Source organism: Notothenia rossii (assembly GCF_949606895.1).
Source record: "Notothenia rossii genome assembly, chromosome: 11".
Taxonomy (NCBI): Eukaryota; Metazoa; Chordata; class Actinopteri; order Perciformes; family Nototheniidae; genus Notothenia; species Notothenia rossii.
In genome coordinates, this window is record NC_136910.1 from 19398624 (window position 1) to 19425157 (window position 26534).

Sequence of the window (26534 nt, forward strand, 5' to 3'; positions counted from 1 at the left end):
TTGTATCAACTTAATTATATATTTACGTCAAATATTGAAAATGACATGACATTTTTATTTCGAAAAAACAAATAACCTGTAATAAAAGTAACATCAAATACAATACAAATAAAGTGAATAATGCATCTTTATATTTTCAGGAAAAAATATTTTACATCTTTGTTAATACATACTATACAAATGTAATAAGGTCGTAGGAAAAATCCACCAAACACACTTAAGTCAGATTCTTATGCATTTTAAAAAAAATAAGGAGTCAAAGTATCAGACATTAAAAGGTGTGGAAGACCGCATCAAATTCATTTTTTATTTTACCCCCATTATTACTTATTGCACCTTGACTAATGTATATATATTTATGTGTCTTGAGTTTTGCGTCATTTATGATGAATAGTCATATTTGTTTATTTAATAGTCTAATTATTTTTGTTGGCAAATAATTCAAAGTATTCATGCAATATTGAATAAAACTGCTTTTCATAATAAAACAAAAATAAAATATACCTTACACACTCCGCATGGAGGCAGTATGCATCAACAGAGTGCCCAACGAGCCCAGTTTGAGGACTGGGGAAGAAGAGCGGCGCACACAATGCACTGCACGGCTGACAAGGGTTGTGTCTCCCTGATTTTCACGATTATTTTCCAATTCCGTTGAAACTTGTGAAGGGGGTGCAGCGGAGCCGATCGCTTTCTCTCCGTATGTATTTGGATTTAGTAAGAATAAGAAATCTTTGTGCGGAATCGTCGGCAAATGGTCCAACTAATCCACAAACATTGGATTACACCACAGTGAAGGCTGCATGAAGGAGCTGCCCAGCCCAACGGGGGCTTGGCCGACACCCTCGTTTATGGAAATCGACACCGAGGCTTTAATATTTGGGCCTTGATTTTTTTCCGTTTATGGTGAAGCTGGAACGACAGAAGGGTTGGGTGTTAAGAATCATTTTTCATGGACGATTGGTTGCAAAACAACCCCGTCCTGCTTCCTTTAACACATATTGCTTGTGGCTAACAGCTGGATCAGCTAACGCTAGCGAGCCCGAATGCTAAAGTTACGTCTTTCTTTTGATGTGAATTCAACCATTACTATCGGCCATCAACACATTTCGGCAGTGGACATATTTGTTCTCATTTTTGCAGATTACAGGTTAGCTTTACAGTAAACTGTCCGGCTTGTCAGTCTTTTCCAGACACCTTTTAAGAATATAGTTGTATTCTTAGGTCACTGGCTAAATATATTGTAATGTATTGCCGTGTAAATGCTACCAAAATGCTAATTAGCTGGAGTCAACACTGACCTAACGTTAGCCCGCATTACTTTAACTCAAACAACATTTTACTCCTTTTTATATTGGGAGTAAATTGCAGGCGCTGTCAACAATAACATTTTACATTTAACATTAATACGAAATAATGTCACGGCCACTGTTGTGTTAATGTCGGATATCTGGGTTATTGGCCTTGCTAACTAACTAGCTATCGTTTTTGCTAACAGGCAAATAAAATTGTCAGCAGAAAAAAAAAGAAATCCTACAAGCAAGAGTTGCATGAGCAATAACAAGGTTTATGTGATTTCCATTTCGAAATTTATCTAGAGACGATTTGGCCTGCTTTGTCCGCAGCACAAGTAACGTTGGTCTTTTTTTGTTTACATGCGTATAACTTAATGTCGGTTGGATTTCTTGCTAGCTAGCTAATGTTAGCCATCTAAACAGCAATGTCCTGACATTTAAGTGTCTGTCGTGGATAGTTTTAAATACCCATGTGGAGCTAAGTTTTCGTTCAGATTCATTGAAATGACACTCAAATTTCGCCGGAAGAAAGGCACTTATGCCGATAGACAGTTGTCAAAGGACGGTAAATAATAGCCACTGGTTCCATTAACGCCATTTTAACAGGGGCTCCCTGCGAGGGCCTGTCTGTGTGGTGGTGTTTTATTAGCGGTTCGGTGCCTTAGACCGGACCGGGACTTGATTAAAGTGCCTCTTGGTTTCTCACTGGAGTTACAAAAGGAGGTTTGCAACATGGAGGGCCCGAGCCGAAGCACTGGATTTAGGCAGAGCCGACGGTCCCGTTCACAGCGCGACAGGGAGCGGCGGAGGAGGAGAGTGAACCTGGCCGAGGAGCGGGCCACATCTCTGTCCTCGGGCTCCGACCGGGAGGCTTGTGGGACGAACACTGTGCTGGGACCCGGCGGGAGAGAATGCCGACCTGGTTTTGGGAGACACAGGCCTCCACGCCGGAGGAAGAGAGAGTCTGTGTCCTGCGAGGAAGACATCATTGATGGCTTCGCTATCGCGAGTTTTGTCAGCTTGGAGGCACTGGAGGTAAATATATTTCACTGCTGTCATTCACCAAACAACATCAACACATTGATTTAATACTCTTTAATGAGTTGTGGCAGTTGACACGATCATGTCCTTAATTAAATAATACATTGGCTTGTAAGATTGACTGTTTATCTATTTGTCTATTTCGTTATTGTTGTTATGGTTCTGGCACCAATTAAACAATAACATAATGTAAACTTCCAGTTCTAAATATTCAGATGTTCAGATAAACAAACACGACCTTAACAAAGCATAACAACAACAACAACAACAGCAACAACAACAACACAACTTTATAGATGTGATACATAAAAAAAACACACCCAAACACCAGTCTGACATTATTACATTCGACTTACTATGCTATGCTGTATTTCTTTCCAATGCTGTTAACTTAATGGAATGAAGTTCCAGACTACCGGCCATATCTTAGGACGACTATTCTCAATACCTCCCTATCAATTAAGCCCTTAGTAATACACATTTTGAGAATAGTACTTTTTTGCTATTTCATAGTCCGAATAACTTTATTCGTCAGACAGACCGTTTTGTGAGTGTTCCAGACAATTTAGCATAGCGGTGGTTTCTTGCACGGATTAACTTCTTTAATTTAATGTCCCATCACGTCAAACCATGCCTTCTTCCCTCCAGCTAAAGGTGTGACAAGGCTTCAGATATGAACTCCTCAACTCTTTGACACTATTCATTTGCCTGGAAAAAGCAATCCACTCAGGCAGGCCAACCCCAAACCCCAAGGCATCCCTCTGATGGGTCTGGAGAGGCCTCAATTATTCATGTCCTAATTCACTGAGGTGTTGAAGAGCTGCCAAATAGCTATTCAGACTATGAACGAACAACACTAAACCACAAGAAATATTTGAACTGAGGTCTGCAGTTTTACTCTGGGTCTTAACTTAGTTTTAGTATAGGTTTATATGCACATTTTTAAAATACACAAATAGAGTATGTTTTTCAGTGTGTTCTTGTTTTTCTAAAGGGGATATTGGTTAAAACACACCAAAATAAAAGGCATTCCAGTAGTTTTTTAAGTGTCTTTGTTAACATTCTATAGAGCAACAGTTTTTTGTTTGGTGGGTAAAGCTACTTCATCATTTGTTACCTCCAACTCTGATACAAAAAATATCCTTCTCCAAGTAAGACATTTATGAGGATGAAGATATAAGGACTGACTAGTTGAGTAAGAATGTGAGTGGGCCTTTGCTTTAAAGTAGGTGTGCTCTGGAATTCTTTTCATTCCTCACTTTCTTAGGTCCGATGTCAATCAATCATGTGGATCCTAAAATCAGCGTTGTACCACCATGCGTTTATCTAATGCATGCATGGGGGACAATCACACTCTTATAAAGAGAAAATAATCTCTCATATTAGTCATTCCACCTTAAGGTTGGGTCTGATGGTCTATTCGACCTCTGTTTCAAGACAGGAAATCAAATTATTTGACTATAGGTTATGTTGCAAAACCCAGTTCCACTTTTCTCTTGGCTAACTTGAATTTACAGTGACTGCGCACATTGATGGTTGGTTACTATCTGAAAATGCTAATAGAAAAAAATACACTTACCAGCAGAAAAAAATAGTGCAATAGAAATACACATTACGCGGGGAATGTGGCAATTTCCTTCTCCGAATGTCGAACTTCCTGTCTGATCTTATTAACGGCAGTAACTGCCCTATGTTATTCCATAGAAGATCATTCATAAAAAAACACAGTTCCACCGATTTGTCAGACAACCTGAGGTGACCTTCATGTGAACTTTGAAGGATTATACCAAAAAGAGTGTATTCTAAGCTTACATCGTCTAAATGCATCTAATAACCAACTGGATTTAAAACTCTACAGAGTAGTTTTGAAACTCAGCATTAACAGTTCCTTGTCATTTTTTATTTATTTTCTCTATCTGGATTCAAGCCCCTTATACATTTCTTCTATTACAAACAATCCATAGTTTGAATAAACATTTTGAAATCTTTATAGATAAGTTACTGGTTTCAAACATGCTGACGATGTGACCCTTTAATGCAGGGGTGGGGAACCTTTTTCCTCTCAAGGGCCATTTCAATTTTTACAACATCCTTCGAGGGCCGTACAAATTATTGAACTCAACGTCTGCTTAAAAAACTCAAATCAAAGCCCATTCATTTCGTCTTTCTTTCATGCTGTGCAAAGAATCATGCATCACCAGGAAGATTTTTTTTAAATGTTGAAGTTAAAAGCATCAATCTGGTGCACTTTGAGAGCAACATGAAGAGATCTATGGATACATCTCTCAACACCCATATGAAACCGAACTGTAAGCAGATTTTTTTCTTTATGGATATTTTACAAATCACTCCCCTTTTCCCTGTATTCTTGTTTTATTAATAACAACTTTTTTTTACTGTCATATTAGTATTGTATACCTGTTTACTTTATTCTCTTATTTTTCTATAACTATAATGATCATATAAAGATGTGCCTTTACCTCAATGGTTGGAGAAAAAGCTTCTTATATTCGTTAGCATAGCTAGCTAACCAGATGCTAATAACAACAAAGTTATTGTCTGTATGATCAGTATGACAGATGAACAGATCGCCACTGGGCTTTCAACTAAAGACACAGCCACGTAAAAACTGCGGCATGTGTACGGCTCCTTATGGGTACTGCAATTTGTGAAGTCCCGGCCCGGAGCCGCGTTCTGGTGCTCTCCGTTAGAACTACACTCCTGTCGGACGAGACATATACCATGTGATGACACGTTAGGCTCATGTTGTGTTCAAGGACCCTGAACTTGGACAGGAAAAACAAGCTTGTTTAATTATTTTGCGGTCTAGATTTCTTGAATTTTTTTCTTTTTTGCTTGTGTTTATAAATTACCTCGAGGGCCGTACCAAATGGTCTCGCGGGCCGTATACGGCCCGGAGGCCGGAGGTTCCCCACCCTGCTTTAATGCCTAGGTTATGACCTCATAACAGAGGACTGAAAAATATATATTTCAAGGGTTTTACCAGAAACAGTGAACACATTTAAATTGTTTCTGTAACAGAAATGCTCCTTCCTTCTTGCTTATATATCATCTCACAACTCCTCAGCTTTATCCAACGATCAGTATAATAAGTGACCGGAAAGACGAAAACCCCTATACACTGCAATGTACTCCTATCAAACTGGTTTGTTTGTAAGGCTCTACGTTTTTTTTGTTTTAAATGAGATGTAAACAAATATTAGAATATATTTTTAGCATTAAAGCACATGGCGATTAAAAAAAGATTTTAATTAAAAGGGGCATAGAATATATTTAATATACTAAACACAAGGGATTAAGTAAACATTACAATTGCAATACAAATGGAAAACAAAGAAGAAGGTACACAATTCAAATAAATAGTTTTTCAAAGCAATAAAAGCAAAAGCCGTAACATAACAAAGAGTCTAAAAAATATAATTGAGTCTACACACAATCTGTTGCCCCTTTCACACCAACGCGGTTCCAGGGCCGGTTCGGAGCCGGAGCTTGAAAAGCCCCGGTTTTTCCTGTTCACACCGCAGCGGGAGCGGCCTCTAAGCTCCGGAATCCGGTTCGTTTCAAGCACCAAAAAGTTGTCGGTCTAGAAAGCAAGCACCGCATACGTCACGCTTACGTCGGATCTGGGCTGTGTCCAAATGACACGTGACATCCGCCTTTCCGCCAGCTTCAACATGATCTGTGGAAATAACATTGAGACTCAGTTTTAATGTTATACCATAGTAATTAATGCTGCAAAGCTGGGTATTTTGAGCTTGGCGCATGCAGAGGCTAACAACCGTTAGCTCTAACGCCATCGAATACGACGTATATTTACCTTCTTTCTCCTACGGAATCGTCGTTGAAGTTGATGATGAATGTAAAGAACTTTTGAATGTAGCATGTAACGAATGTAAAGTTGGTAGCAAAGTCGTCCCATTTCTTCCATTTCGTTTCGACAGAGCAAAACCGAAATGAGTAGCGCTTCAATACAATCGGCCGGTGTTGTCGATGTGAGGGGTTTCCGCGCGGTTTGGCTTTATGAAGCAGGCACGCAAACGATGACGCAATGACGCAGCACCAGTCGGGCTCTGAGCGGTGTGAACAGAGCGGGAGCTGAACCGAAGAACCAGTTCAGATTATTGCTAAACATGTATTGTAAACACTGTTTCTCTTTCCACCTTATCAGATGGACTGCTCTCTGAAGCCCAGTCAGCGCACTGATATTCCATGCAGGAGGAACAAGGGGAAGAGGGGGCCCGAGGAGAACGGTGGAGGGTCGGAGCCGGAGGAGGGGGCCCCGCACAGCTACTCCAGCAGCTACTGGAACAAGAGTAAAAATAAGAGGAGAAAGATCGAGGTAACGGATGATTACTCTGAGCTTGAATGTTTTGGTCGACTCGGATCCACCATCATCTTTTCATGTTAGATGTTAAGCTAATTCTTTTTTGTAAATTCAAACAGAACAAAGACATCATGAACAGTAAAGAAAATAACTCGACTAATAAAACAACAGGACGAAAAGAAAATAATAAAAATAAATGCAGGGTAAGCTTTGGCATTACCCATCATATTGCTGTCACTCACATACCAACGTAACAATATAATTCATTTCAAAGGAATACTTAGCCCCCAAAATGATTTGTTTAATTTGTATATCAATTATTCACTCCATCTTACCGTTAATTTGTGGATAATGTTTTTTGTTCTGGCAGCAGAAGACTAACGGAGAAACACTCAATTGAAGTAAATAGTGGCTGCATTTACCAAAATAAATCTAAATTAAAAAATGTGTTAATGAACTCAAGTCCAGAATAATGCACCCCCAGTTATCCAGTCTTTTGCTCATGACATGCTAAAAGAATGCATTTGACACTTTAGGCAACATGCATACTTTGTGTTTTTTAACCTTTTGTAAACAAAGAAGTCATGCAAGAAACACTCAAAACATTTTCTTAACCAATATCAGTTACACCAGTTAAGTAATTGGTTATACATTAGACAGTTTTGTCAGTGAAGTATTCCTTTAAGTGTTATAATAACTTGTTTATCAAAATGATAGTAACAACAACGGCAAGTATTACTGAACCTATAGCTGCTATTCTCATATTCAAAAGTAATGACATGAAGCATTTGTTTATTTGCAAATGTTTAAAAATGTTTTGTTGTGCTGCTGACCTGTATTTATCCTACCATTGAAAACAAGGCAGTACAACTGGTTCACATTCCCCATAATTTGTTATTTATTTCAGTGTTATTTCTTACAAGCAGGAGAGAGTCTTATTGAAGACTTTTTTATAGTTTTCTAAATCTACATTTCCAGTAAGTATTATTCGAAATGTTATATTAAATATTGTATATCCTGTTTTTATAGGGACACCCTTTGGAGACCGGCTACATTGTAAGTTTTTTCTATAATCGTTGTGACATTTCTTTTTGCAAACTGCCTTAAGTATTCTAATGGATTAAATCGAATGTTTCTGTCTTGTTTCAGTGCGACACTGAGAGTGATACAGGAGATAAGGTGTGTACTGCTTGTTTTATTTGGGTAACGAAAGTGTTTTCAACAGTTTACACTCCTTGTTGCCATTACTTAAAAAACATCAGACAATATATTTGAATGACAAAACAACAAAATAAACAAAATGTCCCTGGGTTGGGACCTTTATATATACAGTCTACGGTTGGGACTAACATGAAATCTTTGTTTTTTTCCCCAATCAAGGCCTCCGAAAACGACATGGACCCAGTCTTCACAGTCAGTACGAGGAAAGGTACGAGAAATTCACGTGGTTGAAACTGTCAACTAATGTTAGTCAATGAGTGTCTTAAAAATTATTAAAGTAGCTGGTGTTGTTTTCATTATTGTATAATTATCTTAAAATATCAATGTTACCATTTACACCCAATATTTTATTATAAAAGAAGATATTCTTCCATGATGCTCAATATCTGTAGAGCGCCCATTTTATTTTTACGGTTGAACAAATGTTTGGTCTGCTTATTCCAAAATATTTCCAGGTGACCGGGGCTCTTGCTTTTCACCTTGACGTCATATCATCTGCAAATGTTTTGCTTTTCAACACTCCTCCTCTCCTTTGAAACTTGTTTTTATTTCTGTAGACCTAGGGGTGGGCGATATGACGATATATATCGTCGAGACGATATTAGGTCTCCACAATATGCCTTTTTCAGAGATATCATATCTATCGTGATACAGAGAGTCACTCAGTCATAGAATGTGCACACACTGAGTGCTGCGAGTGCACCAGTGTAGGATTTTCACGGCGGCCATGACGGCCATGCCGTCATTGCCCCTCGGTCTGGCCGTGAAGCCCCAAAAATAATTGTACATCCTACGGCCACCATGGCCTGTGTGCCCCTGATTCTGTTAAAATCTCGAAGTTGCTTTAAAAGCGTCAGAACAGTGGTTTCTGAACTGCATTATGCTGCGTTCACAACGGACGCGATGCGAATATTCTCATCGCTCTAATCGCTGGAGTTTCACAGCGGCTGTCAGCTTTGTTACTCCTGTCATTCAAACAGGACGCGCTGGAGAGGGGGCGGGGCTTATATCCATGTAATACTGTGGTGGAAACCAACTACGACAAAATTAACCTATTTTTCCGTGATTTAATTGTAATACACGTTTCAAAATGATGCCGAAGTAACTAAATACTGATAACAGTTAGTAAAAACCAAGCTTTCTAGTCAGGATTCAGACAGTATTGCACTTCATTTATTGTCTTGGTTGATTCTGTTGGCTTATATTTTATTTGATCAATAAGGTATTTATATTGTTTTTCCCTTTTGAAACAGATGTTCAGTTATGCTAAGCTAGTTATGCTAAGAGTTTATCATGCAACGAGCAATTTGTCTAAACATTTAGCAAAAGTGCACCACATTCAGACGGAGAAATGCACCGGGTTCGACTGTCTTTCTAGTAGCTCTGTAGCCCCATCCACGAGTAACGTTTCCACGTCAGGTGTTATGTATGCTAGCAGCAACACACAGTTAACTCAATTATACAAACATGGGTTAATGATTAGAGGTAACTGAGTTATTTATTTTGTTAAAGTTTCAGCTATTCTGTTTACAATTCTGTCATCACATTATTTAATATGATTTATTAAAACACTGGTGTTTCTTTTGATGTGAAATATTATGTATTTAATTTAATAATAATAAGCAATGTTAGTTTTGTTCACAATTTGTTTATTTTCATTTTTCATTTAATCGTTTATTTGAATAGGGACAATGCACATTAATGAACACTTTAGACAAATAATGCTCCAAGTGTAAATATGCCGGATTTTAGCTTTGAGCTCATTTCTATCCATAGTCCCTGACATACAACATATAGTTGGTTTACCTCATTTTATTTCTCCAAAGAACCGATAAGAGTACCGTTAAAAGACCGGACCAATAAGCGGTATCGATAAAAGTAGTAGTACCGTTAAAACCTTAACGATACCCATCCCTACTTGTAGGTGGTTGTACTGTTAAGTAACTTGAAAAATAACCATAATAACCGACATGAAAAAAATAACGTGATAAATATCGCCTATCGTGATACTGCTTGAAAAATATTGTGATATTATCTTTTTCAATATCGCCCACCCCTATGTAGACCCCATATTGTTTGTCAGTCCTTGGTGTGGGTTATGTAAACAATGACTTGGGATTTTCTGTCACTGGTTTAAATTATCCAATTTTCATTTGACTTATTTTTTGGGTTTATTTCAAACGAGCTCTGACCTTCCTTGGGACTTGGGTTAAGTCTCTTTTTTTTTCTTTGTTTGAAAATGTATTAAGAGCTAAAATATGAACCTTTGAAGACTTCTTAAGCACTTCTTCTAATTGTGGGTTTGTGGTCCCTCTCTATATAATTAGCATTTCTCACCCTTTGGTGTGTCACTCTATGCTTTAGCATACAGGAACAGCCTCTGACTGATGTTCTCTTTTCAGTTGTGGAGCCTGCCCCCTCAAACATGGCCACATCCATGGGCAAAATCTGCCCGCCCCTCCCGGCCCGTATTGGTGGCATCTCACGGTTGATGGTGACCCCGAGAGTATCTGGCCTAGAGCGAAGTCAGGAGAAAAACCTGGAGCAACACTTCCTAGAGCCTGCTTCTTCTACCTCTTCTGCCCTCTTCTCTCGCCTGCCTTCCCCCATCACAGCCCCCGGCACGGCCCCCCGCTCCAGCCCGTTCAACGGAAACGGCAGCCGGCACAACGGCAGCCCGCCCCTCTCCAAACCCAAACCCTTCCTCACTTTGCCTGGACGGTCTCACTCCATATACAGGTATGTGAATTGTGAAAAGGTATCATGAAAGTGCTTTTAATTTTACTTTTCAAACCTCTTTTTGTAATGCCTGTTGGGGTATTTCTTTAATTTATGATGTAATATTTGAGCTTTCTTTCTTCTCAGGGGCAACGGCACAGTCAAACCTCCCATATCTGCATCTGTTGCGTCTTCCTCATCCTCCATTCGCCCTCCGACTCCCTCCACAAGTGTGTCACTGCCCTACATCAGGGGCTCAGGACCCCCAGGGCCCATCAGACCCCCATCCCGAGCCGGCTCTGGGGCCTTGTTCACATCCTCACCTGGTCTTCCTCCCCCTCCACCTCTGCTACAAGGTTCTGGCCACTCAACAGTAGCAGGTACAGTCAAAAGGAATGCTTATTTTTTTACTGCTTTCACAGTCCGTTGCAGATTTTCATGGGAACTGAATGACTAATATGTGACTAAAAGAAACCAAACCCTGACTTCCTCTGGTGGTTGTTTGGGGGGGTTGAGGAAGTTGCATATTGATGAACTGAGATCTGATCGTGTCAGAACTTGCATTTTGTACTGTATCTGTTTACTGAATAGGAAGCCGCTTTGAAATGTCCAAATATGGTATTGTTGTTTTGTTAAATTTGCAAAGCACGCAAAATAATGTAATAATATTGGCATTTCTTCTCTTATCTTCTCTTTTAATCTGGGTTTTCAGAGTGAAACAAACAGTTGAACAAGTATTTCAAGTACAGGTATTAGGAAGACATTAAGAACCCAGAATTAATACAAATCAATGTTTTACTTGGAATTGACTAAATATATAATTTATTGCAAGGCAAGTTTTAATATAGACAGCCATTTTAGACAATAAATTAAAACACATGTAAAAATGGAGTAGAGTGAGTTCTAAACGTTTTATTCAGTTTTATTAAGTATTATTCAGATACCTGCTAGAAAGGTTACGAAGATATATGCTTATACTAAAATTTAAAAGCCAATTTATGGTGTTTTGTTGCCAAGTGATCACATTATATATTCTCTTTACTTCTGTTTACTCCCAATGTAGACCAAGAATTACTTCGTCAAAACCTAAACTCCCACTTCTTGAATTCACAAGAGCGCGAGGGGAGACGCAGTGTCCCGGGGGCTGAAAACAGCGGAGCAGCTGCTGGCCGCTCCACTCCTGGTGGTCCGTCGGCATCCAACTCCGGCCCAGCTTCATCAGGCCGGTCGTCGGCGAACCAGACGAGCATCCCGCCTCTGGCCTTCCAGTTCCATCAGCACAACCACCAGCACCAACACACACACACGCACCAACACTTCACACCCTTCCTGCACCCCACAGCCACCGCGCCGCCTCTGGTAAGATGCTCTCTGTTGTTGCTTCGTACTTGAAATTCCTGCGTGGCTGGAATGTGTTCAATTTTTAAGAGTTGTTTTTAACCCACGCACTGCCTTTTGTCTTTCAGTTCGATAAGTTTGCAGGCAAAGTGGACGGGCTGTATCGACACCCCGTGAGTACTTTGTCGAATCTTACCAATGTTAGTGATAAATGACAGATTAGTTTTGAAAATCATAGAACAATGAGGCTTAAACATTTGAAGAAAAATGTAAACATTTAAAGTGTACAAATGTACTGATTTCATTAATGTGTTCAATCATCACTAAACTGTGTGTCTGTGTCATGGCAGTTCTTCCCACAATACCCACCGCCCTCAGTGCCCAGTATACAGCCTGTGATTCCTCCCACTGGGCCGTTCAGCTCTCTGCAAGGAGCATTTCAGCCAAAGGTATATAAAAAAACTCTCTCTGCATCTTTGCATCACTTATTCCTGAGCAGCAACTAGAGGTCAGGGGAAACCTCACATTAGCTGATGCAATTATTAATTATTGTTTTAACATTGTGAACAGAAAACTCCAGAAAAAGGATTGGTCCTCAAACAGCAGGGGTGCCACAAGGCTCCAAATGGTGTACCCAATCGGGTTTAAAAAATAAGGGCTTTGGCCTAAACTAATAAAGCTTTATATTATCCCTACTTTACATTTTTGGGTGAATTTATTATCACGTTTTGTGGTAGCCTCTTATATGTTCTCTTTGTCACTCCAATAAGATCTTTATGAGTTAAAAGCCAATACTTTAACAATACACCTGTTCAACGAGCATAAACATGTGGAAAATCCATATTCCAATTCACTGGGTTATGTTTTACACAAGCACAACCTGCCATCTTGACATATTACGAATGGTTAAAAACGAGCTAAAACAAGCTGTCTGTTCAGCTTAGTTTACGGCAGAAATGTAAATCGTTCGGCTGGCTGAAACCTAGCAGCCCCTCTTCCCTGCACCAGCGGTACCTGCAGGCAGTGATTCATATCCGCAGAGGGAGGAGAAACGACTGATACTGACTCATGTCTTTGTTCATAATTCGTATTTTCTTTGACATTTTAGATTTTTTTCCATTAATATATTGTTAAAATAATTTCCCACTGTAAACATTACTGTTGCTGCTATAGAAACATGTAGTTTTGTTTAAATACCTTCTAATCTTATTCTATTTGGAAGGGGCCCTTTTTCTATACTTTTTGCGGTTTTCCCCTTCCTGCAGTGTTTTATATAGATTTGTATGCATGTAAATGGTCTGCAAAGGCTAAAATGACAAACCAGAGGAAGTTTCTTTGCTAAACACAATCAGGCCCCTATAAATATTTGTATAGAGAAATTATTTTTCTTAGAACCGATAAGAGTACCGATAAAGAACAAAACCTAAGAGGACCATCAATAAATCCTAACGCTATTCATCTTTGACTCTACCCTGATAATCTCATATTATTACTTACCTCAAAAAGCTGATTCATGATTATGTGATGTTCTACTCCGCTCTTGGCCCTTCAAGCTTCAGTTGAAGTATAAAAGAAAATTGACACGGATAAAGAAAAGATAAATTGTAGACGTAGTTCAGGGCTCATGTGTTGTGCTATGTTTTTGACAGCCTCTTCTTCCTCAGGGAGCGGGTCCAGATTTATCTGCACGACTCGGAGTTGTGCCCCACCACCTGCAGCCCAAAGACCCCAGGGTAAGGACAACATGCTTGCTGTGAACCTGAAGTTTGCATCATCACTCTAGAGTTGCTTCCTTTTGTTTTCAAAGGACTGTATAGATCAAAGTTTAGGCTTAGATATGCTGCAACAGAGGCTTAGTCAGAGCAGTGCAGATTACTCCTGATGAAGAGTGAGTAAATGTGCATTACAAGTGGTTTCACACTTCTGTTTTCTTGTAGCTAACTGATCCATTTGGGACACCGTTGAAAATGAGTAATAATGTAAGCAACAACTGATGTTTCTTTAATCCCTTGGCTCTTAAAAGCTTCAGCCTGTTTTACTTTCTCACTGCTTCACGCACTCCTTGCCCTAATCTCACTTGTAACACTGACTGCTGCTGCTCTGTTCTCTAACCTCACACACCTAGTTAGATGCTTCAGACGCCAGACATAACCCTTTGAATAATGTATGTGATAGCTCTTTCCCCTGTGATCATTTTTTTCTTGCTTTTGCATTTTTCACTCACTTGTTTGTACTATTCCCAAATGTATACCAATCTCTAGAGGGTAACTTTATCTCCAGCCGGAAAACACCAACCTTTTGTAGCGGATAGATGAGATATCTGAACAACAAGAAGACCATCTCACTCTGTGCTTTTAAAGATGAACATGTGTGGAATAAAACGGTAAACCCCTGTTATTTGCATCTTTTTGCTGTGCAGAAACCAGGAAAGTGGTGTGCTATGCATGTATATGTGGCCTGGATGATTCTAAGCCATCAGAAAAAAGTGAAGGTATGTGTTTCTTATTGAAATCCTGTGTTTTAATTTCCCAGATTGTTAATCCTATTCAATTCAGTCCCAGTGATATTCACTCAGTAGGCAGGATAATATCAAGTGAGTCCTTTTTATATGCCTGGTTAACCATTCCTTTCATGTCTTTCAGCTGATGCACGTTGATCCTCACAAGTTGGACTTCCGTAGTGACCTGCTGACCCGTCTTCCTGGAGCTGGGGGAATGGGCTCCCTGGGACCGATGGGCGGAGCCATGCCTCCCACTCATGATCTGACCAGATCTCCCAGTCTGTTCTCAGCAGCAGGTGCATTTCTAAACATTTCTGTTTCATAAGGACAGCTGACAGAATGAGAATGTATTTTTGACCTGAAACTTTTAGTTGAGTTCTGTGCTGTGATTTATTTTCCTTGGTGTTGTTTTTTGGTATTTCCCTTCATCAATTTTTCCCCGCAGATACCGATGTATTCAAAGTTTGACCTCCTGATCACGAATTGTCTTTCTAGAACAACAATTAACAGCATACACAAACATTGGCTTTTAATGAAAAAGTGAAGTGTATGTCCATTAAGTATGAGAATGATATATAAACAGTAATAACGCATAGGAATATTCCGAATAAATATTATTCTGCATTGTGTCTGAGGCTAATTTTAGAGAGTCTATTCTCTATAATAGGTATTCTATCTATTGTCTGTCTAAAACTATATATTTATTCATCTATTTTTATACAAAACGAATAATAAACACACCTTCAGATTCTTCTAAATAGATACTGTTTCATTATTAACCTTCTGTGGCATCCTCTTGCCTGGCCCACACCTACTGACAAAGGAGAGAGGTAGACACAAATGGGTTGAACCACAATATTATTTATTTCTTAGAAATATATAATTCTAATTTTTTTTTCTGAAAAGTCCTTTAATCCAGCGGGAATGCTTCCAAGTTGCAACACTGTTTGTTCGGTCTGTGCAACTGTGTGTGCGATGTAAAATCAATTTTGAATCTGCACATATGATTTTGCCTAATTTCTTAAAAACCTCTATTTGCTTTTTGATTCGTCGTGTCCTCACATTCCAGAGGTTTGACTGCTCCGCTATGCTGAGTCACTGCATGAAGTGTGCAGTAGCTCTGTTAACTTGATTTAATGTGTGGTGACTGGTGACGTTTCATTTGTTTTACTAATACTTCTCTCCCCCTGGGGCAGTCAATCCGTCCTCCTCTCCCTTCATCTCTCCATCAACGCCCCACTCCTCTTTCCTCCCGCCAACTGCACACTTAGGTAAGAGCTGCTTCCAAAGACACCTCTGAGGTCCACTCTACAACAAATTACATGTCTGTTACTAAAATTCACAACTCCAGATTTTTACTTTGGCTTTAACCTCTCGTAAATATCCAGTCTCCATACCGACTGTTGCTTTCGTAGAAACGTTTGTATCAACGCTTTTTGCTGACATGTACTTGCGTTTTTGTTTAGATCCGTATGGCCGATCCCCACCCTTCACCCCACTTGGGGCCCTTGGTTCTAGTGCCTTCGGAGGACTTGGCAGTCCAACACTGGGTCAGTTTTACAGTTTCTCTGCTCTTGAAACACACAAATCAAGGGACAGGTTCAGATTTATTTCCAGACTGTCTCATAAGGCGCTTTCACACCGGAGTACTTTTCCCACTTTAGTTCCGATATAGTTCCGAAATGTTGCGTTCACACCAAAGAAATCCGGAACGAAAATGATTTAATCAGAACCTTTTTACCCCCTTTTCCGTTAGGGACTTTCGTGGGAGAAAAAGGTTCCTATTTCTGATTGGCTGGGCGGATTGCAAACCACTTCCCCTAAAACTCGCAAAAAGTTTTGTGAAGCTGCCATTTTATTATCCTCGCATTATTAGCATTAGCCCAGCGCACAAACGCAGAGAGACTAACTTATGGCAACACAAAAGAAAACATGGGAGCGGTGGAGATGAGGAGGTGTCGGCGTTCTGGCGATTTACTCGGAAGGCTTCAGTAGAAGCTGCTGGGAGTCCCAGCAGCTTCTACTGAAGCCAGTCCCCAACTCCGGGGACTTCTGGCCGGGGATTTTGGGCGGCAGTATACGCCGTGAAGTTGTTTGCGGCCTGCCAGTAAACCCAAAGCAGAAGAAGAAGAAGTGACGTCAGCGGCTTCATTTGCCTAATCCTTCCCCAGGGACTTATTCCGTTGTGAACGCGATCTGTACTTAGTTCATCAGAACTAAAGAGTTCTGATGAACTAAGTTCTGATGAACCTTTGTGGGAAAAGTACTGCGGTGTGAAAGCGCCTATAATCTTAGTTTTTTTCCTATTTCAAGAGTTAAATTACAGCGGTAGTTGTATAGGATGTTTTTTTTTCCGACTTGTGTGTGATACAAACGTTTCTAATAACACCAAAGCAACGTCGTGTCCAAAAGGATAAATACAGACACTTCCACATTTTACAACATGTGCTTATCTAAAGAATATATTCGTATTCAATCTATATTTGTGGTCATTTGGCTTGTAGTAAAAAACATGTCAATGTTTATATGATTTTATTAGGGACATTTAACATTACAGTCAAACAGAATCACATTACAGACGGGATGGAGAGGAGAAACTATTATTTCAACCAATAAATCAACATAGGTGTGGCATCATGAGTATTGTTTTAAAACAGACTTGGAAAATCCTAACCTATCCCTAAATACAGCCGCAACACAACAGCTCTGTCTGTAGGGTAGATGCTTTAAGGTACAGTATATAAATACCACTTTAGGTCCTATGATTTTCACTTGTCACTAATATGTAGATTCATTCATCCGTCTGAGTAAATACTTTTTTTAAAACACACGTTTGCACATTTACTGTTATTGGAGAAGCTCTCTGTTTGTTGAATAATGAAGATGAGCTTGTTGAAGCGGGTCGAGTCGCACCTTAGCTGCAGGACTTCACCTATCAAGTCTGTTACACTTTTACACCATGACTAGCATTTTTTATGCACATAAGCTTTAGTTTACTACCGTAATTTTCGGACTATAAGCCGCGCCTTTTCCCCCATTTTTCGACCCTGCGGCTTATGTAACGGTGCGGCTAATCTATGGATTTTTACAGCTAACGGCCACCAGGGGACCTCCTAAATCTGGATTTTACAGGTTACAGTCCACCACCTTTAACTCTATGGGCTCTATGGCCGGTCCGCGCCCCCCACCTTTAAGCGGCGGGCTCCAGCAGGAAAAGCTGGAGGCCGGAAAAGAGTGAGACAGGTAGCACGCAAAAGTAAAAGTGGAACCGAGAGTGGTACGAGAGACAGAACGAGAGCAAGACAGACAGACATTACGAGAGCGAGACAGTTTGTGCAAAGGTGTTAAACGTGCGCTGGGAGCGCACCGTTTAAGTTTGAAAGTTGAAAGGTTTGTGTGTCTGAAACGCTATGTGATACAGTACAGTTTACACAGCACAGTACATGTTCTGTAGCTACTATTGCACTAAATGGTAACACTTGAATACGTTATGCAAATATGCAACTTGTTTGAGGAAGCTCCCATTTATTAACATTTCAACAAACAGCCGTCTCTTTCCCGACAATCCCCTCTGTGCACGAACCCTTGCATATGGTAATTAAACATTAAAACACCTGCGGCTTATAGTCCAGTGCGGCTTATATATGTACACATCATTCAATTTAGCTGCTGCGGCTTATATTCAGGTGCGCCTTATAGTCCGAAAATTACGGTAGTTTACCTTTATGATAGTTCATTCACTTATTTGTTTAAGTTTTGCAGTGGCCTCCATAAAGGATTCTACAAAAATTGTCAATCTTTGTAGTAGAATTCCTTGAATTAAAATATCATTTTGGGAATAAAGATCATATATTAATATGGTTATGGTTAACATATAAGGAAAATGTTTTGGAGAAAGGGAAAATTGCTGAAAGATCAACAATAAAATAATTTATTAATTAAGAAAAACATTATCAAGCATGTATTTCAAATGCAACCAAACGGTTTCTTTTCAAATGTATACAAGCAAACCCACGGTTGGTAAAAAATAGAAAATATTTAAAAACCTTTGCTGGCTTCATTGTTGCATATTTTTCTTGGAAAATGTCTCTTAAATGCACTGCCTAAAAATGTTCTTAAAATGTACATACAAGCTGCTCATCCTATTATATGAAGTATAAATGTACTTCTGGATATCAAGAGTTAATCAAATAAGAATTAACATACTGTACATCGTATTTATTTGCTTCTATTTTTTGGCCGTTCAATTTACACATTTGTGCCACATTAGGGTTTTACGTCGTGCCACGGCCACAAACACAACATGCATGTAGATGTGAACGTTTTACATTATGAGTGAAGATGGAAAGCTTGCAATTTGAAATTGGCTGAAAGCTTTTTTTACTTCCCACTCCTTTATTAATCGCAGACTGAAATAAATTCCAATCAATCAACACATTTTCTCCATGCTTTTTTTTTAACTTGAAAAGACAGAGCCTTTTGTAAGCATGCACATTTCATTTCCAGAAGTTTGCAGTTGCAGTCTGTAAATATTTTAATTTGAAAGATTGATCGTAGAAAATGGTGTACGTTGCTTCTATGCTGTTTTTATTTGCCTAACGGGTTTAACTGGTCCGCTGCAGGATCTGTGTTTGGCCCTAAAGATTCACCAGCTAACGTGGTCGGAGGTTTGCCCCCCCCCAACCATCACGACCCATGGAACCGTCTGCACGGGGGCCCGCCTGGGTTCGCACCCGGCCCCAGCTGGGCTAAAGGGCCGGACAAGCGGGACGAGAGGGATCGAGCGAAGGACGTGGAGAGGAGAGACAGCCCTCACATCAAGGACGAAAAGGACAGGTATGTCATGCAGCAGATTTCAATATTGGTTTTAAATATAATTTTTTTGACATGTGGTAGGATGAGTTGGCATTAAGAATCAACCAGTGGCGAGTCGTGACTTTTTTACCTAGACCCTTTGACCCCCCCCTTCCCTCGAAAAAAAGAGTTATTACGTCACAGCGTATACTTCAGCGGAATATCAAAACAGCGGCCCGGGGTGCAAAACGCATCAATGACAGCGACCCTCTACCACACAAAACAACACCATGTATATAAACAGCTATCATGACAGGGCACCCAGAGCCAAGTAACAATTACAAATGAATGAAGTCGGCACGGCGGCCCACATTGAAAATGACTTAGGCCTACCTTTGATGATCAAATCACTTAAACACCAAGTCCATCCTCCTGTCCTTTTGGATGAAGCACTTGATGGCGGGGTCATGCAGCTGATCCTTTGTCCCTCCAGTTTATCATTGTAACTCAATCTTGAAAATGACTCTGTTAATCATTTTGCAATGATGTCATCACTATCACTGACATGAGCCATCATGAACAAACTTATGCTAATCATAAATCTATCCATCATAAATCAATCGATTAAACTTATTATTCGAAAATTATAAAAGTAGGGTGGACATGTGGAGATTATCCGGCTAAACAAAGTGCATTTACCAAACAGGTTCGTTTTCCACAGACCTTATTTCCAGCTATTTTCCAAAATCCTATGGAGAAATCCTGATGCTTTTGGTGTCGAGGGAATCCGAGCGCAGCTTACTTCCGGGTTTTAGGACGCATCACTGCACCACTTTATACACTTGCAGAAACTTCACCGCGGGCGGAACTTGTCATAAAGTCCGTGAAAATAAAGCCCACCCATTTATAGGGAAGATATGATTGGTCAATTGTACTGTCATTTGACATTACTCTCTCATTGAGTTTATATAGATGGGCCCTCTGTGAATGTACAGAGGGACCAACAAGCTCTCCCGTCTTCACATAACTCGCAGACTGTATTTAACCCTTCACATTCCAACAGAAACTGAACAGGCAGATTTGAAGGATTTATTTATTTGGAAATGTTATTTTTAAATACAATTAAATCAAGCAATTTTGGTAAAACTAATACAAAATATTTTTTTTAAATAAATGTTTTTGTTTTTTTAAAGTTTTTAAATATGATTTTTTTTAGAATATCTTAGGCTGTCAGAGAGGGCCTAGAGGGCCCTGACGGCTCACCACTGGAATCAACATTACCTCATGCATTACCTCCCAGTTAGATAGGGACCCATCAGACAGTTTTGGAGTTATTTCTAACTTTGCCTTTTTGCAAAAGATGATAATGGGATTTTTAAAAATAAATATAGCATTAGATCCAGGACTAATAAAGAAAGAGAACATTTCTATACATACACTTTTTATTTTTAATTTTATATATTAAGAATTCGGTTTAAACATGTTTAAGAATTAAACAAAACTCGAAATTCACAATATTTTGACTATATGTGACCCGCTCTATCGAAATCAGTCGGAAGTCGCAACGGCTCATTTCAAAATAAACGTGGATTTGCGTAAAAAACTATTTTTTCGGAGTTCGGGTGTTTTGTTTGATTTTAAACAAACAAAGTCTTGGCTTTTAGAATACGCAACTTTTATTTCCAAACTCACACGATAAATACATTCTTTAAGCTTGTAAAGGGAAGATGACAGGCAATCTGCTCTTCCGCAGCGCCGCCCCCCCTCCCTCCGGCTGACATTATGAATGTAAGCGTAGAGTAATCATAAATAACACGGCAGGGTCCGTTACAGTTTGTTTTCATCTGATTTCAATTAAACAAAGTCTGGCCTTTCAGAATATTAAACTTGTTTCGGTAAATTCAGATGATAATAACAACTTTGAAGCTTGTAACGGCATAATTACAAGCGGAGAACGGAGTAATGTAACGTCACAGCAGGCATAACAACAGCCGGTGTTTCTCGTGAGGGTTTTCCCCGGGAAACAAACGCAATACACACAAATGCAAAAAGACAAAAACACACACACACGTATACTCACACACACACACACACACTCGCGAGCTTCCCCCAGACTAGTAATCCAAACGAAAATATCTTCCCTCCGTAGTATTTTGATCATTTGCTCAGCTAATAATCAATCAGATCGATGGATTCCAGAGAAGAGAAAACTGTGAAGGCCTTTTTCTCAAAATGATGACTCAGTGACAGTCATTATATAATGTGACATATTTTGCTTAATATTTGGAGTACAACAACAATCCTGATATCATTAGAAAGCCAGGAATTTCCTCTTTCCAACAGTGTATACAACTCAAAATGTGTCTTCGGGTCAATGCGACTGATTTCGATGGAGCAGGTCACATATATATTTCTTGTTTTTGAGGCATTATTCTTGAAAAGCAACATTTTAATAAATATCCCACATTTTTATAATTAACTCTTATGCCTGGTCCTTATGCTCTTCGATACAAAATAGATTCAACAAATCACAATCCAACAAATATTCTCTCTGGTTCAATTGTTTGCATAATCATAGCTGCCAGTTAATTCTGCACAGTAAATCCATAATTTATGTTCTGAAATTGCATTTATAATTACCGTTCAGTTTACAAGTAAAAAATGTATTTTAAGTGATGAATAGAAGGCTTGGTATGAATGATAGATGCACATTTTGCCCATTATGTTTTGCAGAGACAATATGCTGTATGGCCGACAACCTGTGAGAATGTCTCCAGTTGGCCCTCCCTTGAAGCCCCGCAGTAGCACCCCAGTCTCCCATATAAACGGCCACAGCAGCACCCTGGGGGGAAGCACGGGGCCCATCGAGGACCTGACCCGCAGCTTAAGCAGAGACAGAGACCGCGAGCGAGACAGAGAGGGGGACAAGAGGCCGCAGCCCACAGTGTCTTCACGGGGCCCTCCTTCATCTTTAGTAGCAGACAGGGACAGACCACGCTCTTCCTCATCTTCTGTGCTCACCACTCCCCCGCCCTCCAACCGCTCAGCCCAATCTCCTCTGGACCTTTACCCCCGCCCAATGGCCCCGACAGGACACGGCCTCCACAACGACCCCTCACACTCCCAAAGAGACGGTAACCTCCCTTCTTCCTCCGCAGCTTCGGCCTCTGTCACTTCTTTGTCTCAGGCCAAGAAGTCTGACCGGACCACGACCCCCGTGTCTAAACCTCCGCTACTCCTCCCGCCTGTTAAAGTCAAAGAGGAGCGGAAAGAGGAGCCGGAGCATATCCCCATCACGCTGCCTCCCCCAGCACCCAACAACAGCTTCGAACGCCCCAACAGCCATCCACACCACCACCGCTCCGGTACCCCTTCCTCTTCCTCTATGTCACTGACTCCCACTCCCGGTGTTCCTCTCATGTCACACGCTCATGCTCAAAACGCTGCTGCTGCTGCTGCTGCTGCACACCACCACCACCAACAACAGCAACAACAGCAACAACAGCAACAACAGCACCAACAACAACAACACCAACAACAACAACAACAACACCAACAACACCAACACCAACAACAACAACACCAACAACAACAACAACACCAACAACACCAACAGCACCAGCACCACCTCTCCCTGCTGGACCGCTCCAGGGCCATCGAGGCGTACCTGGGCAGCACAGGGGCTGCAGGTTTGGTGATGGGTCCAGGAGGAGAGCGTTTCCACCATGGGCCTGCACAAGGGCCGCAGGGGCCCCACAGTTTCACCTGGGATCCCTGGAGGGAGCTGGCTGCTCAGCAGCAGCATCAGCACCGCAGGGAGGCCATGGCGCTCCGAGCAGATCCTCACCTCGCCCTGCGAAACGATCCACACCTGGCCCGGCTGCTCCAGCATCAGCGCCTTATGGAAGCCGCTGCAGCCAACTCTCAGCACCCTCAGACGTCTACCTCTTCCGCTCCCAACTCGGCTGTCCGCCAGGAGTTCGGCCTCATGGCGCATCACTTTGAGCGCCCTCATCACCTCGGACACCCGGGAGGAGGGCTGATCGACGAGGACCAGCGCACCCAGATCCTGAGGGAAGACTTTGAGAGGGCCCGCTACTTTGGAATGCACCCGCATATGCCCCCTGGCGCTCACCTCTCAGGCCCCTCACACGCTGTCGCCGCTGCTCACCTGGAGCAGCTCCACTCCGGCCTTCTCTCCCACTCGCTCCCCCACGGAGCCTCTCACGCTTCCCAGCACCACGCCGGCCTCTTCGCCCGTCTTGGTCAGCTGAACCAGCACCACGTGCCCAACGGCATCCTGACAAAGACCCCGGCGGGCTTGGTGGGAGCTCTGGCGGTGGGGGCGCCGCCTCCGCTTATTCCGTCCATGACCAGCCGCTCGTCCACGCCTCCCCGGAGACTCGGGCCGGGGGAGCTGGCTCTGTACAGCATCCACAAAGACGGAGAGTCCAGATAGTACAGGGACAACACTGGAGGAGATTAAGGGAAATGTCAGGATCACTGTGCTGCTCTCTACCTGCCCCCTTTACCTCTTGCAGACTACTAACCCTCGCTGTTACACAACCAAACCAGCTCCAGTCTGCCCAACAAAGGGTAACCACGCGTGCTTTTCATTATGATAATATGTCTCCTTGCTTCCCTCACGGGTTGTAGCTCCTCTCAGCTTGTATCGGAGAGAAAGAGAGTAGTGAGGAGCCAAAGCTTCCAAATGAGAAACCTCATCAGTTATTGGAGGTGTGGGATTTATTAAAAATACAGGATAGGATAGGATACACCTGTGTTTCCTCGCATCCAGAAGCCTCCTAGCTTCTCGTCTCTTTGAGGTGCATTTAAAGGATTGAAAGATCTTCCATGATGGCGGGGGGGGCGGACAGTTTCCAGGTCACGGGAGGATAGAGGAGGCGAGGAAGCATATGTTAGCGTAATGAAATGCAACCCCGTGGCTGGCTGGAGGTGATGAAAAGGAGGGAAATGCAAGGCTTTTAAGACTTTTTTGGAAATATGCGCAATGGTTCTATCAGTGCAATTCAAAGGTACATGGTTTCTGTGCATCTTTGGTGTATTTTTATTTTATACTGCCTGTTGGTTATTACAGTACTCAATTTAATAAGCTGTAGGAAGAGGAAGAGAACAGCTTTTTCTTTCATTTGTCAGGTGATCCATGCTGTTTCAGCAAGCCTTTTTCCGGGTTGGATTGGAAATGACTTCCAGAGGGATGCACACTGTGAAAACATGCAAAGGTTCATCCTCAGCTTCTCATGGGATATTATTATTATTATTATTATTATTATTATTATTATTATTATAAAGCCTTCCTCTTCATAATTCAACCCTGGTTATGTATTGTAGATGATGGGGAAACCCTGGCAAAGGGGTCCTTTTTGTGCTGATGAGACCATTTTCAATGAAGATTGGTATAAATCGCACCTCCTGCTTTACCCAAAAATCTAACCTCTCAGCTTCAATGACGAGATTCAACCTATTTTTGGCTTTTTTGTTTTGTTATCAAAGGTTGAATGGTGAAATGACCTGTGCTACACTGTGTGAGTGAACACAGCGTTTTAGAGCTTCCTGTAACTGTTTCCCACTCTCCTCTTGACTATATGAGCAGGACCAGAATATAGTAGTCTAGAGAAATTGCCTTTGTAATTATTATTATTATTATTATTAACATTAATTATCTTCTATAATAATAAATATATTCACTGTTATGTTATTTGTCTTTGTTTCGGGTATCAACCAGTACTCTCTCCCCCAGGCAGTTTCAAATCATGCAGAAGACAAAAAGGCTTGCATCACAAAAAACTGTTAAACGCTTGTGAACATTAAGCCGTCTCCATTCACAACCTCTGGCCTCTTCAAGGATCTCATCAACGACTTTAATACACTGAGAGGGAGGTTTGCCTGTGTGTTATATCCATTTTGGGACTATGGGAGCCTTGTACAGTGAACTGTCGAGTTGTTTCACCAATACAAATAAGTTATATACACATGGATAAGTGGGACATCTGCTGAAGAACTGAAAAAAAATATAAGGACTTGTCAAACGACAACTAGACAGTGGGTATCCTGAGAGGGAAAAGACTGGGTCGATTATTTTAATATGACCATTTTATACCTTTCAAACCCCTCCCCTAGAGACCACAAAGATTAATTATTAAATGAATTGTTGTTTACTCTGTTGTGTGGGTCTTTTCTTCAGTTTTTTCATGCCTGATTTACCTGGTGAGTGTTTTTCTTAAATAAGAACACAGTGACAATACCCTGATGTATTGATATAGCCTCAGAGAAGAGCTTAAAAATCTACCCATTTACATTTCAGTACTGAAGTTGTCTTTCAATTTAAGACATTTGCAATGATATGTCAATTGTTTAAAACTTTTAATATCTCGACTGAAGTATATTTTCTTATGTAATCTAACTAACAAAAAGGAAATTCTGAAGCACCATTCACTATTAATCCTGCATTTGAAGGGAATAAGCAGGAAATTACTCGCCTATATACTACTTGTTGGTGGAATGTAACTACACAGTAAGTATTAATTGCTGCTCGACTACATGTATATATGAGAGCTTTAGTTACCTGACAAATTCATATTTTTGCATTTAAAACCTTTTTATAAAATGTTTTGATATCAATTAAGCTCCCCTATAGTTTAAACATAAACAAATATAAATGAATCATCAGGGAATAAGATTAATTTGAGACTATTTTGGAAAACCATTTAATGTTTCCAGCTTCACATTCGTGATATGCTGCTTTTCCTTTTATATTATAATAAAGGTAGCCTAATATATTATTAATATTTTTGAGGTTTGACCATCACGGTTGGTGAAACCAAACGTTTTTAAGGGGACACTTTAGGAACTGGGTAATTTAAGACACCATTTCCAAATTATCATCCGCCTATTTTTAAGAACTCCAACAATCCATTAATGGAGAAAAATATTTCAATAGGTTAATCCAAAATGAATAATATATAAATAATAAATAATTGTATTAAGATTTTGAGAGTTATAAATGACCTATGCTACGAAATACTGCTTTTAAAGTATGAGTAATAATAATCTAACATAACAGTCACAGGGGAAATTTGTATGGTTACTTTTTCATGTATTATACTTTAAAATGTTTTTCTTTTTTCAAAAAGAAAAATATTGTATTCAAGAATACTTTCTTCAACACTGCTAGTTGATTCATTCTCTTTTGATCACGCAAGGATCAAACTGCAAACAACTTTGTTATATCTAAATATAATATCCGAATGGGACGTATTAT

The 26534-nt window shown here is 40.5% G+C and overlaps 1 protein-coding gene across 12 annotated transcripts; it reads left to right on the plus strand.

Annotated features, from left to right (window-relative positions):
* The first annotated feature begins 549 nt into the window (after window positions 1-549).
* fbrs (fibrosin) lies at window positions 550-25431 on the plus strand. 12 transcript variants are annotated; one of them, XM_079658132.1, is made up of 19 exons: window positions 550-2330; window positions 6526-6696; window positions 6801-6884; window positions 7711-7737; window positions 7831-7860; window positions 8062-8110; window positions 10305-10641; window positions 10768-11000; window positions 11684-11979; window positions 12087-12131; window positions 12309-12407; window positions 13608-13691; window positions 13896-13937; window positions 14378-14449; window positions 14601-14754; window positions 15655-15729; window positions 15925-16008; window positions 19102-19294; window positions 21986-25431. In XM_079658132.1, the coding sequence occupies exons 1-19, from the start codon at window positions 2028-2030 to the stop codon at window positions 23709-23711; spliced, it is 4104 nt and encodes a 1367-aa protein (XP_079514258.1). In that variant the 5' UTR covers window positions 550-2027; the 3' UTR covers window positions 23712-25431. The 12 variants fall into 12 exon arrangements, with proteins under 12 accessions (XP_079514258.1, XP_079514263.1, XP_079514253.1 ...); XM_079658127.1 differs by having other exon boundaries at window positions 551-2330; window positions 19081-19294; XM_079658131.1 differs by having other exon boundaries at window positions 551-2330; window positions 13623-13691; window positions 19081-19294.
* The last annotated feature ends 1103 nt before the right edge of the window (window positions 25432-26534 follow it).

Excerpts from the sequence above, each read along its gene's own strand:
- fbrs (XM_079658127.1), top strand. The coding sequence starts at position 2,028 with ATGGAGGGCCCGAGCCGAAGCACTGGATTTAGGCAGAGCCGACGGTCC. Across the intron at positions 14,755-15,654 it reads CAGTCTGTTCTCAGCAGCAG|TCAATCCGTCCTCCTCTCCC; the intron begins GTGCATTTCTAA and ends CCCCTGGGGCAG. Across the intron at positions 15,730-15,924 it reads CCCGCCAACTGCACACTTAG|ATCCGTATGGCCGATCCCCA; the intron begins GTAAGAGCTGCT and ends GTTTTTGTTTAG.